Source organism: Salmo trutta, chromosome 25 (genome assembly GCF_901001165.1).
Source record: "Salmo trutta chromosome 25, fSalTru1.1, whole genome shotgun sequence".
In the NCBI taxonomy this organism is placed as follows: Eukaryota; Metazoa; Chordata; class Actinopteri; order Salmoniformes; family Salmonidae; genus Salmo; species Salmo trutta.
In genome coordinates, this window is record NC_042981.1 from 45,046,129 (window position 1) to 45,061,795 (window position 15,667).

General features: G+C 42.2%; 1 protein-coding gene across 3 annotated transcripts in view; it reads right to left on the minus strand.

The window, feature by feature from the left end:
* Positions 1-652: 652 nt before the first annotated feature.
* LOC115162612 (leucine-rich repeat and fibronectin type-III domain-containing protein 2) overlaps positions 653-15,667 on the minus strand; it is a 254,891-nt gene continuing 239,876 nt past the window's right edge. For all 3 annotated transcript variants that reach the window (XM_029714078.1, XM_029714077.1, XM_029714079.1), the window contains 2 exons: positions 11,836-13,231; positions 653-3,802 (listed from right to left, as the gene is read on the minus strand). In XM_029714078.1, the coding sequence (XP_029569938.1) occupies positions 2,785-3,802; positions 11,836-13,211 (2,394 nt within the window). In that variant the 5' untranslated portion in view covers positions 13,212-13,231 and the 3' untranslated portion in view covers positions 653-2,784. The remainder of the gene's footprint in view (positions 3,803-11,835; positions 13,232-15,667) is intronic.

Genomic DNA, 15,667 nt, shown 5'->3' on the forward strand with positions numbered 1-15,667 from the left:
TCAGTGTATGTTGCACATATTTGGATTTGAGATGGTTGTTGGAGATATGATTAAAGTTATCCTGATTTAAATCTATCCAGTGATAATAATCCAGGACAATATATTCCATTATGTGAGACGTTTGTTGAAGTGGCCAGTGTTGCTAGTTAGCAGTGAAGATTAATGTTTAGTAATAAGTTACCAATGTAATAAGGGCAACAATAACCATAGACCGGAGTTGTCTGCTGTATCTGCAATGCATTAATTATTTCCTACATTTCAATGTAGCAATTGCTACAATCTCTTGCACACAAAAACTTTCACTTGTCACGGTTATAGCACTGAACACACCACAATGTTTACTTGCAAACAATTTCCCTGTGGCTAAATTGCTAGCCTTCACAACTAACATAACTGACAGTTTGTTGCCCAGCCTAAAGCATCGAGAGCTATGTTAGCAAAATGTCTTACCATGTTAATTGTTTAGGCACAATATAATGTAGCTCCAGGAAAGTCATTGCATGACTCGATGAGACTTGTGAGGAAAAAACAACTCTCAAACTGTACCGGATGCAATGCAAACACAAGAATATACACCATTTGGTTAATAGGAATTCTTCATATTTTATCTTCTTTTGTAGCAAAAATGTTTAAACACATATTCATTTTTTTCTTTTTTCTACAACCTCAGGTCAGAATCATGACTTTCTCACGTCATGTACACACTTATAGGGTTGTTGTTGATTAGCAAAATGGAAGGTGACCGCGCAAAATTGAATGTAGAATTGTAATATCTATAACAGACACAGGTTTATTCCAGATTTCTATTTGCACCGTTATACAGCGTCACCTTCCATTGCGCCAACTAAACACATTCCATGTTATAAAACCACAGTAAAGCACCTTCTCACTTTTACTGAACCACAAAATAAAAGTACTACTGCACAGTATCCCTTTTACATTCTCACCCATAGTTATTGTACAAAAAATGTCAATATACGGAATAGTATACACCAAGAGAAGTAACAAATAAAAAATATGAAAAAAAAACGATATTGTAATGCAGCAGAGAGTCAAAGAGAACATTAAAAGGCATCAGAATCTGCACACGATCCTAGAGAGGACTCATCGTTATGAGTTGATCACATAGGCAGTAGTTCAGATAGAAACTCATTTTATAATTCATCCCGTTCCTATGCAACTTCATACATATCCAGTCACAGTCTGTTACTGTAACGTGGAGACAATAGACTAATATTAGAGGATGAAATGAGAAAATAAACCAAACTCCAAATTAATACAATAAATTCAGACGTTTGATATTTTAACTTAAACAAACCAACATGGTTCTGTGTATTCAGACATAAACTGTATAATTATTTATACATTTGTAGATGAATATCGTTCTCTTTCCCTTTTTGTATTAAATACATTTTTCATAAATTGGATTATAGCAGTATGATGACATTAATTTAAATTGTTGAGGGTGCTCAATAAGTCTCTACTGTGTAACACATGGCTCGTGTATCATCCTGGGGAAACATATCAATGGCCTATACACCAAAAGGGATTTTGATTGATCATTGTATTGAGTGATTCCCCAGGAAATTGACAAATAAGGAAGATTATTTTCATATGATATACTATTTCTGAAATAATCCACTCTATTCAGACTATGTATTTCATATAATTTAGAACCTGAGGTAGAAAATGTGACTAGTTTGAAAGTCAACCTCTACATATTTTATTATCACAACTCCCCTAATGAACCAACCATTGATGTTTTGAAATAAATGACCAGGGTTATCAGATAGTGTACATCTAAGATTTCCTTTATGTTTGTGCCAAAATAGAAACTAGGCTGTTATGAAATGTTGTCTTTCTGAGGGGACTGGGTGACGATATAGTACATTATTCTTGATTGACCATCATTTATATTGTTTTGTTTCTTTACTCATAAAGTGGAACTCAATGGTGACCTCTAAAATAAATAGTACAAATTATATAAACAACAAAAGGAAACATGAAAAATTATTCATTTTGTTACACATTTGCTCTCCCATTGCTTCTACTGAAGAAGTCCCATTTTCATGCTGAGAGTCTCAAGCAGGGCTCTCCAACGCTGTTCCCGGAGAGCTACCGTCCTGTAGGTTTTCAATCCAACCCTAATCTAGTGCACTTTATTAATAATTAGCTAGTTGATAAACTGAATCAGGTTCGTTATAACTGGGGTGGGATTGAAAACCAACAGAGGGTATCTCTCCAGGAACAGGGTTGGAGAGCCCCGGTCTAAAGCATTGTGATGCACATCTACTTTGTCAGTCTCAGGAAAATCCCCTTGGCAAAGAGCTCGAAAGATAAATACACGGGATATCCACTTTGAATTCCTCGCCTTTATTTCCCCTGTTTCGCAAAGATACTCCCACATTAATTCCCAGGGTTCGGGCATTATTCCATATACTGTATGCTGTATCTGCACAATTCCATAGGGGCTTTGTTCCGTAATGCATACATTTTTTCAAATGCGGTTAAGGACAGTCTTCCCTGCCAGCGAACTGAGAGCGTGGCCAACCCTGTCGATTGATTTGTACGGTCTTAGGAACAACCAACCTGAGTGTTTGTTTCGGTAGAATTACATGGACAGAAGGACAATAAATAGTATTCACATGGATGAACTTCATGCAGTACAGCACTGTGGATGACCCAGAGGTATTATTCCAAATAATTCTTTGGGCCCTTGTTTTTTTTTCTGTAAAGTCTGTTTCTCTTTTGACATTTGACCTTGTGATCCGACATAAACCGTGTTCAAACAGTGCTCTCCATCACCCACTCTGAGCTCTCGAATGGTGCCTTTTCGCCTTCACCATCTTCGCTGTCGTCGTACTGCAGTAGCATCCCGTTTACCGACAGGCTCCTCTTAGTCCAGATGTTGCTGATGTGACGGGGGTAGTTGCTGAGGCTCAGTGCACCACCGCTGCTACCCACGTGGCCGTAGTCGAATGAGTGGCTCCTCTTGGGCTTCCCTTCCTGGGGCAGGCCTAGAAAACGCCCCAGCATGGTGGTGGACTCGGCTCGGCCCAGCAAGGGTTCCTTGTCAGACGGAGGGGCCATGGTCACAGCCACCAATGCACTGGAGGTGGTGGTGGAGGAACAAGATGCCCCTTGGTCCCTAGTCGTAGCCGAGCTCCGGAGCTCCAGTGAGGCAAAGGCCCCTAAAAGGTTGTCTAAGTTGGGCCTAGCCTTGGCTGATGATGGCCCCCTGTGCCTCCTCCAATTACTGGTGCTGGGGAGTGTGCTGAACTCGATGTCTCGAAGACTGTACTGGTCCTCGTTTCCTAATCTGCCTCTAGTGTTGCGACTGTCCAACGAGTCAGATGAAGACGAGGAGAGGCTGCTCTGGAGCGAGCCACATTTGAATTCCACCATCTCATCCCGCATTACCACCACTGTGGTTGTGATCTGAGGTTTGACCTGTGTACTCCCACCGTTGGTCTGGGAGTACGTGTTGCTAACCACTGGCAGCTTGCTGGACTGGGGGCTGCTGCACACTTTGTACCGAACCATGAGGATGATGATGAAGATGAGGAGCGTGACCACAATGATGCCACCGATCACCAGGATCATAGTGCCGCCCAGGAACTGGCTTTGGAGGGACTGGCACTGCGGGTAGTTGTCACGGGTGATGAACTGCACACAGCCCACTACGTTGGTGGCAGTTAGGGTGGTGGCGGTGTCGTCCCAGATAGCCAGGACACATAGGTCATACTGCATGTCTTGGACCAGGTTGGTGACTAAGAAGGTTTTGCTGGCCACGGGAATCATCCTATATAGGAAAGACAAAAACGGAAACAAGAGTGTAGAGTTAGATTAGCATAATTTAGCGTTCATAATTTGTCCCACTGCAAGGAGAGTTCAAGAAGAGGCTAAAGCACTTTTGAGTAGTAAATATCAATTAGTCATTCTACTGATCCGCGATAGATCAATTTAACAGTCAAAATGAGGCAAAGTAGCTATTTAAATGCACAGAGTCATTTAGAAAGATTACTCACACTATGAGTGATTAAAAATGCAAAGGCCCATACTTTTTAAAGTGAACTATTCAATGGTCCTTGTGCTTCGAATTACAATTGTTTTTTCCTATTTTTTTTTGTTTTTGGGGGGGGGGGGGCTTCAAGAGTTGCTTCAATATTAAAGCGGTAACTGATTATTTCCCCCAGAAATATTCACTGCCCCCCAAAAAAATCACACAAAAATATTTGAGTCTTTTTAGACCAAACACTAAAGTCAATGCCTGTGTTCATTCCACCAGATTCACTACCAATCAATCAAACCATAAAAATAATCACTGTTTGTGTTGTGTTGACAGCCTGTAATATAAGCTTTCATTCCGCAAAAACCATCTGTTCCTAGAATATGGATCACACAGTCAGATTTAATTTGTAAGCACTTGCTGAAAATATATAAAGCCATGTTGATATTCAAATGTGCCTGACAATATCAATACACTTCCCTCTCCTAATTAAATCACAAAGGTTAGGGAGAGATTGGAAAGCCGTGGTGGAGCAATCTTTATTTGGTTTGACCTTGTACTAATGCCCAAAGGACAAGACCATGTAACGCTAGTGTGGAAATCGGTAATGAAACATGGTGGCTGAATAAACCATTGTAATTACAGCAGGCAATTCATCAACTCGCACCACCTCACAAACAAGCCATTTGTATCTACAGTATATCTGCATGGTATTGCAGACGGAAAAATGCAGTCGTACTAAAAGCAACCGACTAACCTACAATACATTGTATTGCAGACGGAAAAACACTCATACAATCTGCAACTGCCTAGCCACACATGTTCCAATCCTTGGTCACTGATGCTCCGTTGTCTTCCCCAAACCTTCCCCAGTTGGATTCGTAATTATGCGAGACTTGCTAAATGTGTATCAAAGCCAAAGGAAAGCTAGGGGCTCCAATTGTTCCAGATAAAATCTCTTTCTGGATGGTATTCTGTCTAATTGTATCCTTTAAATATACAGTGCATTTGGAACGTATTCAGACCCCCTGATTTATTACAAATTTTCTTACGTTACAGCCTTATTCTAAAATAGATTACTTTTTTTTATGACAAAGCAAAAACAGGTTTTTAGAAATTTTTGCAAATGTATTAGAAATAAAAAGCTTAAATATTCCATTAACAGAAGTATTCAGACCCTTTACTCAGTACTTTGTTGAAGCACCTTTGGCAGCAATTACAGCCTTGAGTCTTCTTGGGTATGACGCTTCAAGCTTGGCACACCTATATTTGGGGAGTTCTCTCAAGCTCTGTCAGGTTGGACGCTAGGCATTCAGGCCAAAGAGTTCAATCTTGGTTTCATCAGACCAGAGAATCTTATTTCTCATGGTCTGAGAGTCCTTTAGGTGCCTTTTGGCAAACTCCAAGCGGGCTGTCATGTGACTTTTACTGAGGAGTGGCTTCCGTCTGGCCTCTCTACCATAAAGGCCTGATTAGTGGAGTGCTGCAGAGAAGGCTGTCCTTCTGGAAGGTTCTCCCATCTCCACAGAGGAACTCTGGAGCCCTATCAGAGTGACCAGCGGGTCCATTATTTAACTAGGCAAGTCAGTTAAGAACAAATTCTTATTTATAATGACTGCCTTCACCGGCCAATCTCGGACGACACTGGGCCAATTGTGCGCCGCCCTAAGGGACTCAAGATCACAGCCGGTTGTGATACAGCCTGAATTCGAACCAGGGTGTCTGTAGTGATGCCTCTAGCAGTGAGATGCAGTGCCTTAGAACGCTGCGCCACTCATGAGCCCAAAATACTTAGGTAAATAATGTATTTCTGTTTTAAATTTTGAATACATTTGCAAACATTTCAAAAACCTGTTTTCACATTGTCATTATGGGGTATAGTGTGTAGATTGATGAGGATGTTTTATTTATTTTGTGACGTCGTTCGTAAGGAGGAGACCAAGGTGCAGCGTGGTAAGTGCTCATGATTAATTTTATCTCAGAACTCAGAACACTCAACAAAACAACAAAAAACGGAAAACGAACGTCACGTTCTGCAGGCTTACTCTGAGCTGCACAAAAACAAGATCCCACAACTTAAGGAGGGAAAAAGGGCTGCCTAAGTATGATTCCCAATCAGAGACAATGATAGAGAGCTGCCTCTGATTAGGAACCATACTCGGTCAAACACAAAGAAATACAAAAACTAGATTGCCCACCCTACATCACACCCTGACCTGACCAAACTAGAGGAAATAAAACGTCTCTCTAAGGTCAGGGCGTAACATATTTAATCAATTTTTGAATAAGGCTGTATTGTAACAAAATGTGGAAAAAGGGAAGGAGTCTGAATACTTTCTGAATGCACTGTATACACAAAAGTATGTGGACACCCCTTCAAATTAGTGAATTCGGCTATTTCCGTTGCTGACAGGTGTATTAAATTGAGCACACCGCCATGCAATCTCCATAGAAGGCAGTGGAATGGCCTACATAAGGGACGCGAGTGTCATTTCCCGTATGATTGATGAGGATCTCCATATTGCAAATGTACGGTCCCTTACTAGACATCTGCGGGTGTTAAATAGGCCGACGGCCTCTCCAAGGACCTGGTCTTCCGGGAAGTCATCAAATAAAGTCTCTAGGACATTTGGTTTCCGCGTTATACATGTTTTAATTTTTCGACATTTTTCTGTTGTACCGGAAATGGCTAAATGGCTCATGCTACAATAGGCACCCATTAATATAATATCATTGTGTGGGCTGCTTGTTTGAGCTGGGGTACCTCCTGAGACAGACTGACACACCGCGTAATTAAGCATGGGGTCTTGTCTATTTGGCTGTGTATTTTTTCCTCTATGGGATTATTAGCTGAGAGAGGAAGAAAATTGGCATCCGATGAAAACCGTAGAGTTGAGCGCCCTACACCACATGCTAAGGGCTCATGTGCATTGGAAAATAAAGTAATTTTCACTATAACAGTTGTGGGTCAGATGATGCGGTTCCTAGAAGCATGTTACTGGTGATAACACTACACTGGTAGGCACAATGTCATACTGGAATCACCTAAAAGGTATTTTTGAAAACACTGGTCATCGGAAAGTGACATGAAGTCAGAAACTATGTTGTGTATGTCCATTACATGAAATCCAAGTAAAAATCAATTTAAATTACAGGTTGTAATGAAACAAAATAGGAAAAACGCCAAAGGGGGTGAATACTTTTGCAAGGCACTGTATGGTGTGTTATTTGTTAGATATTACTTGTTAGATACTACTGCACTGTCGGAGCTAGAAGCACAAGCATTTCACTACACTCTGCTAATCACGTGTATGTGACCAATAAAATTGTATTTGATTTGCTCAGCATCCGACCATAAGGCTCTACAGAGGGTAATGCGTACGTCCCAGTACATCACTGGGGCCGATCTTTCTGCCATCCAGGACTTCTATACAAGGCAGTGTCAGAGGGTCCCAAAAATTGTCGAAGACTCCAGCCACCCAAGTCATAGACTGTTCCCGTTGGTACTGCATGGAAAGCGGTACCGGAGAGCCAAGTCTAGAACCAAAAGGCTCTTAACAATAAATACCCTCAAGCCATAAGACTGCTGAACAGTTAATCAAATGGCTACCCGGGCTATTTACATTGACCCCCTTATTTTATTATTATTTATATAACTCTCTTGCACAGGCTCGATATACACTCAGTGGGCTCAACCAAACACTCACACATACTACACTGACACTCCCACACACACACACACACCACACACACAAAACACACACACGAATATTGACGCCACACACACACTCACAAACATACATTCACATTCCTTCACACTGTTTGGTTCTTATTTTCAGAGTAAATAACTCGACGGACACTAGAGAAGCCTAACTGAGCAACCGCTCAATAAGTATTTCTCAACAGCTGGCCATGCCGTCCTCCTGGCTACTCCAACCCCGGCCAACAGCCCCCCCCCCCCACAGTTACTCGCCCAAGCCTCCCCAGCTTCTCCTTCACCCAAATCCAGATAGCAGATGTTCTGAGAGAGCTGCAAAACCTGGACCCGTACAAATCAGCTGGGCTAGACAATCTGGACCCTCTCTTTGTAAAACTATCCGCCGCCATTGTTGCAACCCCTATTACCAGCCGGTTCAACCTCTCTTTCGTATCGTCCGAGATCCCTAAAGATTGGAAAGCTGCCGCGGTCATCCCCCTCTTCAAAGGGGGTGACACCCTAGATCCAAACTGTTACAGACCTATTTCCATCCTGCCCTGCCTATCTAAAGCCTTCGAAAGCCAAGTTAAGAAACAGATCACTGACCATTTCGAATCCCACCGTACCTTCTCCGCCGTGCAATCCGGTTTCCGAGACGGTCACGGGTGCACATTAGCCACGCTCAAGGTACTAAACGATATCATTTAAAAAAAAAAACTTCTCCGTACTGGTCCCCCGTGGGAATCGAACCCACAACCCTGGCGTTGCAAACACCATGCTCTACCAACTGAGCCACATAGAAAATGTGTGGGCGGAACTGAAAAAGCGTGTGTGAGCAAGGAGGCCTACAAACTTGACTCAGTTACACCAGCTCTGTCAGGAAGAATGGGCAAAAATTCACCCAACTTATTGTGGGAAGCTTGTGGAAGGCTCCCCGAAACGTTTGACCCAAGTTAAACAATTTAAAGGCAATGCTACCAAATACTAGTTGAGTATATGTAAACTTCTGACCCACTGGGAATGTGATGAAAGAAATAAAAGCTGAAATAAATCATTCTCTCTACTATTATTCTGACATTTTACATTCTTAAAGAAAGTGGTGATCCTAACTGACCTAAGACTGGGACTTTTTACTAGGATTAAATGTCAGGAATTGTGAAAAACTGAGTTTAAATGTATTTGGCTAAGGTGTATGTAAACTTCCAACTTCAACTGTACGCTGCTGCTCATCTCTGTTTATTATCTCTGCATAGTCACTTTACCCTTACCTACATGTATATATTACCTCAATTACCTTGACTAACCTGTACCCCTGCACATTGACTCTGTACCGATACCCCTCGTATATACAGTGCATTCAGAAAGTATTCAACCCCCTTGACCTTTTCCACATTTTGTTACGTTACAGCTTTATTCTAAAATGGATAACATTAAATGTTTTCCTCATCCATCTACACACAATACCCCATAATGACAAAGCGAAAACAGGTTTTTAGAAATGTTTGCAAATGCTAATTTACATAAGTATTCAAACCCTTTACTATGAGACTCGAAATTGAGCTCAGGTGCATCCTGTTTCCATTGATTATCCTTGAGATGTTTCTACAACTTGATTGGAGTCCACCTGTGGTAAATTCAATTGATTGAACATGATTTGGAAAGGCACTTACCTGTCTATATATATATATATATATATATATGTGTGTGTGTGTGTGTGTGTGTGTGTGTGTGTATATATATATATCAGTGTGTGTGTGTATATATATATATATATGTATGTATTTTTAACTAGGCAAGTCGGTTAAGAACAAATTCTTATTTACAATGACGGCCTATCTAAGGTCCCATAGTTGACAGAGCATGTCAGAGCAAAAACCAAGCAATCAAGTCTAAGGAATTATCCGTAGAGATCCGAGACAGGATTGTGTCGAGGCACAGATCTGGTTCTGGTTAGAGACAGCGTTGTATGAGACAGCGTTGTATGAGATCTTCAGTTTCTTGGCAATTTCTTGCATGGAATAGCCTTAATTTCTCAGAACAAGAAGAGTTTCAGAAGAAAGTTCTTTGTTTTTTGGCCATTTTGAGCATGTCATCGAACCCACAAATGCTGGTGCTCCAGAAACTCAACTAGTCTAAGGCCAGTTTTATTGCAGAACAGCAGTTTTCAGCTGTGCTAACATAATTGCAAAATGATTTACTAATGATCAATTAGCCTTTTAAAATGATAAACTTGGATTAGCCATTGGAACACAGGAGTGATGGGTGCTGATAAGGGGCCTCTGTATGCCTATGTAGATATTCCATAAAGATTCTGCCATTTCTAGCTACAATAGTCATTTACAACATTAACAATGTCTACACTGTATTGCTGATCAATTTTATGTTATTTTAATGGACAAAAAATGTGCTTTTCTTTCAAAAACAAGGATTTCTAAGTGACCCCAAACTTTTGAACGGTAGTGTAGATGGGTGAGAAAAAAATAAATGTAATCCATTTTGAATTTAGGCTGTAACAAAAGAAAATGTGGAATAAGTCAAGGGGTATGAACACTTTCTGAAGGCACTGTATACAGCATTCATAACTTGGAACTGTAATATGTTCAGCGCCAGTCTATTTAAACACATTTGTAGAAATGCTGGGATAAGAATGCATTCATATAAACTGTGGGTGGGTGGAAAACGGTTGAGTCACCCGTCCGCCACATTCATTGGACATAGAAAAGCTGTAGCTATATTGAGGAAATTATATTACTTCTTGGTCTGTAAAGGAGCAGGTTGAAAAAACTAGCAATGAATGTGCCTGGTGAGCAAATCAGATAAGAATACAATAATAGGATATGTTTAAGAGGTGATGAGTTCTATTCAGTCCTTCGAGCAAAATAATATCTCAACCCAACTCTGAGCATGATTTCAATATCGCATTCCCCAGTAAACCAATAAGCAACAGCAGATCTCCATAGTGTCCACTCTCGGTTATTAAACAATTCAGAATCCGGGACTTGCATAAGAGGTAAATCTCAAAGGGCTATGGCACGCCGGCCATTAAAAGGTAAAGTATTGCTAAGGGGGTTCATTGGTATTCAATTGCATGTGTTTACGAAGGTTTACGATCGAACACATAACTTACTGTAACTGCATTCAGCAACAGCCCGGTGGCCCGCTTTTCCAATTCCTGCACAATTATTTTATTAACAAAGTAAGGGTAGTAAATATCCAGGGACAGTCCCTCAGCATTCTTAACCACATCACGCTCTTGGGAGGCAGGGGAGATATATGGTTTATTCCCAGGACTGCTAGTCTAGATCTGCCATGTCTTTCCCTTTCCTTCTTATAGCAATGGAGTCAAATACAGGGCGGGGTAACTGTTCCTAATGCAATTCTAATGCTATTAGGTTTGAACATGCTGTTACTAGTGTAATTACAATGTTACTACACAGGCAACCTAAATGTAAAGTGTTGTATTGCCAGGCTAATTATCATTATACTAAGTCTTCTTTGTGTGTTTTCTGTTCATTTGTTGTAGTGGGAACATTTGTGGTTGTTTGGACATCTTCCATCACTAAAGCAAGTGGTTATTTTTTTAAGCTAGAACATTTTTGGATGGCAGGGAGCCTACAGATTTATTTCCCAAAAATATTATATGTATTCCTAACGTTCTAGGGCATTGGGATTGAGATAAATAGTTGAAAGAACATTTTAAAAAATACTCTTTGTTAGGATTGCAGGAATAAACGATTAAAAAGTTGGATAATTTTTGTGGCTGGTTTCACTTGATAAAAAATTTGAGTTGAAGTGCCTGGCTCAGTGCTTGTTAATTGCAGGCGTAGGTATTGTTATTCTCTGAAGAATCTGTTGTCTGCATTGGCTTATCAAAAGCAAACATTGAGGAAAGTGTCAAGAGGACATGCTATCAATACTCTTCGGATAACACATAAGAGCAGTAGGCTACATGTCGGATATATTTAGCAATTAATTGGCGACAGACTGCTTACGTACAACTGAAGCATTCTAAAGTTCTAAAGATAAATGGGGACCCTAGGGACTTGTTAAACTGTATTGTGATCTTGCAACCACCTCTCATCAAACCCTCAAGTCTAGAAAAAAACAAAAGTCACACAATGTTATTTACCTGTAAATCAGGACTTCATCTTCGGAGCAGTTGTACTGGAGCTGGTACATCTTGACCTTGGGTGCTGTTTTGCTAACAGTCCACTTGACCAGAACAGAGGATGCGGACACCTCCGATACAGATACCATCTTTTCCGGTACAGGCTTGGACTCCCCCTTACTGGTCTTGGTAGAGCTGGTGATGTCCGAGAGCCGGGACTTGGGCTGTGCGGTGTGGTTGGTACCATTGCTGAGGTGTGGTAGTTGAATGATGGACAGTTCTATAGAGGCGGTTGATTCCCCTGCTGCGTTGGCTGCGATGCAAGTGAAGGTGCCGTAATCCTTGGACGTGGTGATGGTAATATCCAGGGTGCCATTATCGTACACAGTCGCTCGGGACGAATTGCTAATCAAACGGTCGTCTGGGGCGACCCAGTGTATGATCGGCATTGGGTCACCGATAGCTTTGCAGCGCAGGCTAGCTGTTTGGCCCTCCAGGACTAACAACTTGTGCGTGTGTTGGGTGATCAGGGGTGGTTCACAGACAAACTCTTCTTCCCGCACGTACCAAAAGTAGTGTCCCTTTAGACTGGGAGGGGAAGCACAGGTCTCCATATCGTCCTCTCGGTCCAACCTCCGGAGCCAAAGCACTTCACAGTTGCAATGCAGGGGGTTTCCCCCAAAGCTCAGGGAAAGCTGAGGGGCGTAGGGAGTGGTCAGTATTAAGTTAGTCTGGGAACGGGAGAAGATGGGGTCTGGCGGGAGCTTCTGGAGCCGGTTGGACGTGAGGTCCAGGCGCGCCAGCTTGTCCAGGTCCGTAAATGTCCCCTCTGCAATGTGCGAGATGAGGTTATGATCAAGACTCAACTGGTGGAGGTTGACCATCTTGCAGATGGACTCCCAAGGTACACCCTGCAAGTTGTTGTAGGACAGGTCCAGGTCTTCCAGTGTCAGCATCAGATCGTCAAAAGCCACCTTGGAGATGCAGTTGAGCTGGTTGTTGTTGAGGATGAGGTGCTGCAGGTTGACAAGGCCACGCAGGTCGTCCGGTCCAAGCTCGGTCAGGCGGTTGCTGTCCAGGTGCAGGGAGCGCAGGGTCTCCAGGTCGAGGAAGGAGAAAGGCAGGATGGCACTGATGGTGTTGCGGGACAAGGTGAGGTCCACCAGGCCCGTCATGTTGGCAAAGTCCTGCGGTGTGACCTTGAGGATGAAGTTGCCGCCCAGGCGGAGCTCTACGGTCCGCCGGTCTATGTCCAGAGGAACGAAGAGCAGGCCTTTGGATGGGCAGAGGGTACCCAGGGACTCAGACAGGTTCTGGCAGACACAGTACTTGGGGCATGCGTGGGCCATCATCACTGCGGTTCCCAGAAGCAGGAGGCTGCTGAGCACTTTGTCCATGGTAGATCATATGCAGGGACCTACGAAAGACAGAGGAGAGAAGGGAAGAGCATGGTAAGATAATTTCATCCAAGTAATGATGAAAGACCTTACAGATAAAGATGGCACACATAATTAAATTACATACTTTCATCAGCGGTCTAAAGTTCATCACACTCAGCCCTTTATTCAGTAAAATAAAGACACAGTAGGACTACCAATATGAGAGGAACCATGTGCAGTTGGTTACTATTTGCAATAGCATTATGTTAGTAAGCAGGTTTACAGGCAATTTGCTCTATCTGTGTCCATCATAACTATTAATTTACAGTACTGTGCATGAGTCCCAGTCACATCATACCTAGGGAATATTCAAACCAAATCAGTAACCAGGACATACAAATGCATATTCTTTCTACATGTTTGAAAACATGTTTTAATAAATACACTGTTACTGTAAGTCTCCTTTTGTTTCACAATTATAGCATTTCATAATTTAGTCCATTCTTGCAGTGCAAAGACAACTGCATTTTTAATTCACTTTGTTATCCTGGTAACCAACCGGGTCTCTAGTCACAAAATGCTCTCCACCAGTTGCGTTGTGAATTGCTTTTTCAAAGTAGTTTTTAGTTCTGCTTATACATTTACAATGACCCAATTGCTAATAAGATGTTGTTTAGGCACTTAAAATGAATCTAAACATTTTAAATTACAGTTGTTGAGCAGGAGCAACTACAGTAGTTCTAGCTTTAACTGCACTGGTTATTCCACCATATTATTCCACCCAGCAGGAGTCAAATAGCACATCTCTCTCTCTCAAACTCTCTCTCTACACTAACACTGTTCCTCACTTTGATCTCTTTCTCTCTCCCTCCCTTCTCTCTCCCTCACCGTGAGAAGATGCTACAGTATGAAATATGGTCAGGTGTCGGGCCGTGTAGACACCCTTCATGCTTGTGTGAATATCTAAGCAGCCCTCCCAGCTAACCAAAATTGGTTCTATGAAGGTTCTCAGAGCAAATTTTCTCATAACACAAAAAAACTGTCCAGTCGTGGTGATGAATATAGAATGTTTGTAAAAAACATTCACCTGATGTTTCAAGAACTTTCCCAGAGCAGCTGATTATTTTATTTTTTACTTTTACCCCTTTTTCTCCCTAATTTCATGGTATCCAATTGGTAGTTACAGTCTTGTCTTGTCGGCGCAACTCCCGTACGAAGGTCGAGAGCCATGCGTCCTCCGAAACACGACCCAACTCAGCCGCACTGCTTCTTGACACAATGCCCGCTTAACCCGGAAGCCAGCCACACTAATGTGTTGGAGGAAACACCGTACACCTGGCGACCGTGTCGGCGTGCACTGCACCCGGCCCGCCACAGGAGTCGCTAGAGAGCAATGGGACAAGGACATCCCTGCCCGGACCAAACCCTCCCCTAACCCGGACGAAGCTGGGCCAATTGTGCGCCGCATGGGTCTCCCAGTCGCGGCCGGCTGCGACAAAGCCTGGACTTGAACCAGGATCTCTAGTGGCACAGCTAGCAACTTCAATGCAGTGCCTTAGACCACTACGCCACTCAGGAGGCCAACAGCTGATTATTACACTGAAAAAAACATAAATGCAACACGTAAAGCGCAGGTCCCATGTTTCATGAGCTGAAAAAAAAATATCCCAGAAAATTTCCATACGCACAAAAGGCTTGTTTCTCTCATTTTGGGCATACATTTGTTTACATCCCTGTTAGTGAGCATTTAATAATTTGTCAAGATTATCCATCCACCTGACAGGTGTGGCATATCAAATTACCTGCAGTATTGTCAGTACTGGCCTGTGAGAATCAGGTTACAGTGGATCACAGTTCTACAGAGATACAGTTGAAGTCAGAAGTTTACATACACCTTAGCCAAATACAATTAAAACTCAGTTTTTTACAATTCCTGACATTTAATCCCAGTAAAAATGTCCTGTTTTAGGTCAGTTAGGATCACCACTTTATTTTAATAATGTGAAATGTCAGAATAATAGTAGAGAGAATTATTTATTTCTGTTTTAATTTCTTTCATCACAAAGCTGGTGTAACTGAGTCTGGTTAGTAGGCCTCCTTGCTCGCACATGCTTTTTCAATTCTGCCCACAAATGTTCTTTAGGATTGAGGTCAGGGCTTTGTGATGGCCATTCCAAAACATTGACTTTGTTGTCCATTTTGCCACAACTTTGGAAATATGCTTGGGGTCATTGTCCATTTGGAAGACCCATATGCGACTAAGCTTTAACTTCCTGACTGATGTCTTGAGATGTTGCTTCAATATATCCACATAATTGTCCTACCTCATGATGCCATCTATTTTGTGAAGTGCACCAGTCCCCCCTGCAGTAAAGCACCCACACAACGTGATGCTGCCACCCCTGTGCTTCACGGTTGGGATGGTGATCTTCGGCTTGCAAGCCTCCCCCTTTTTCCTCCAAACATAACGATGG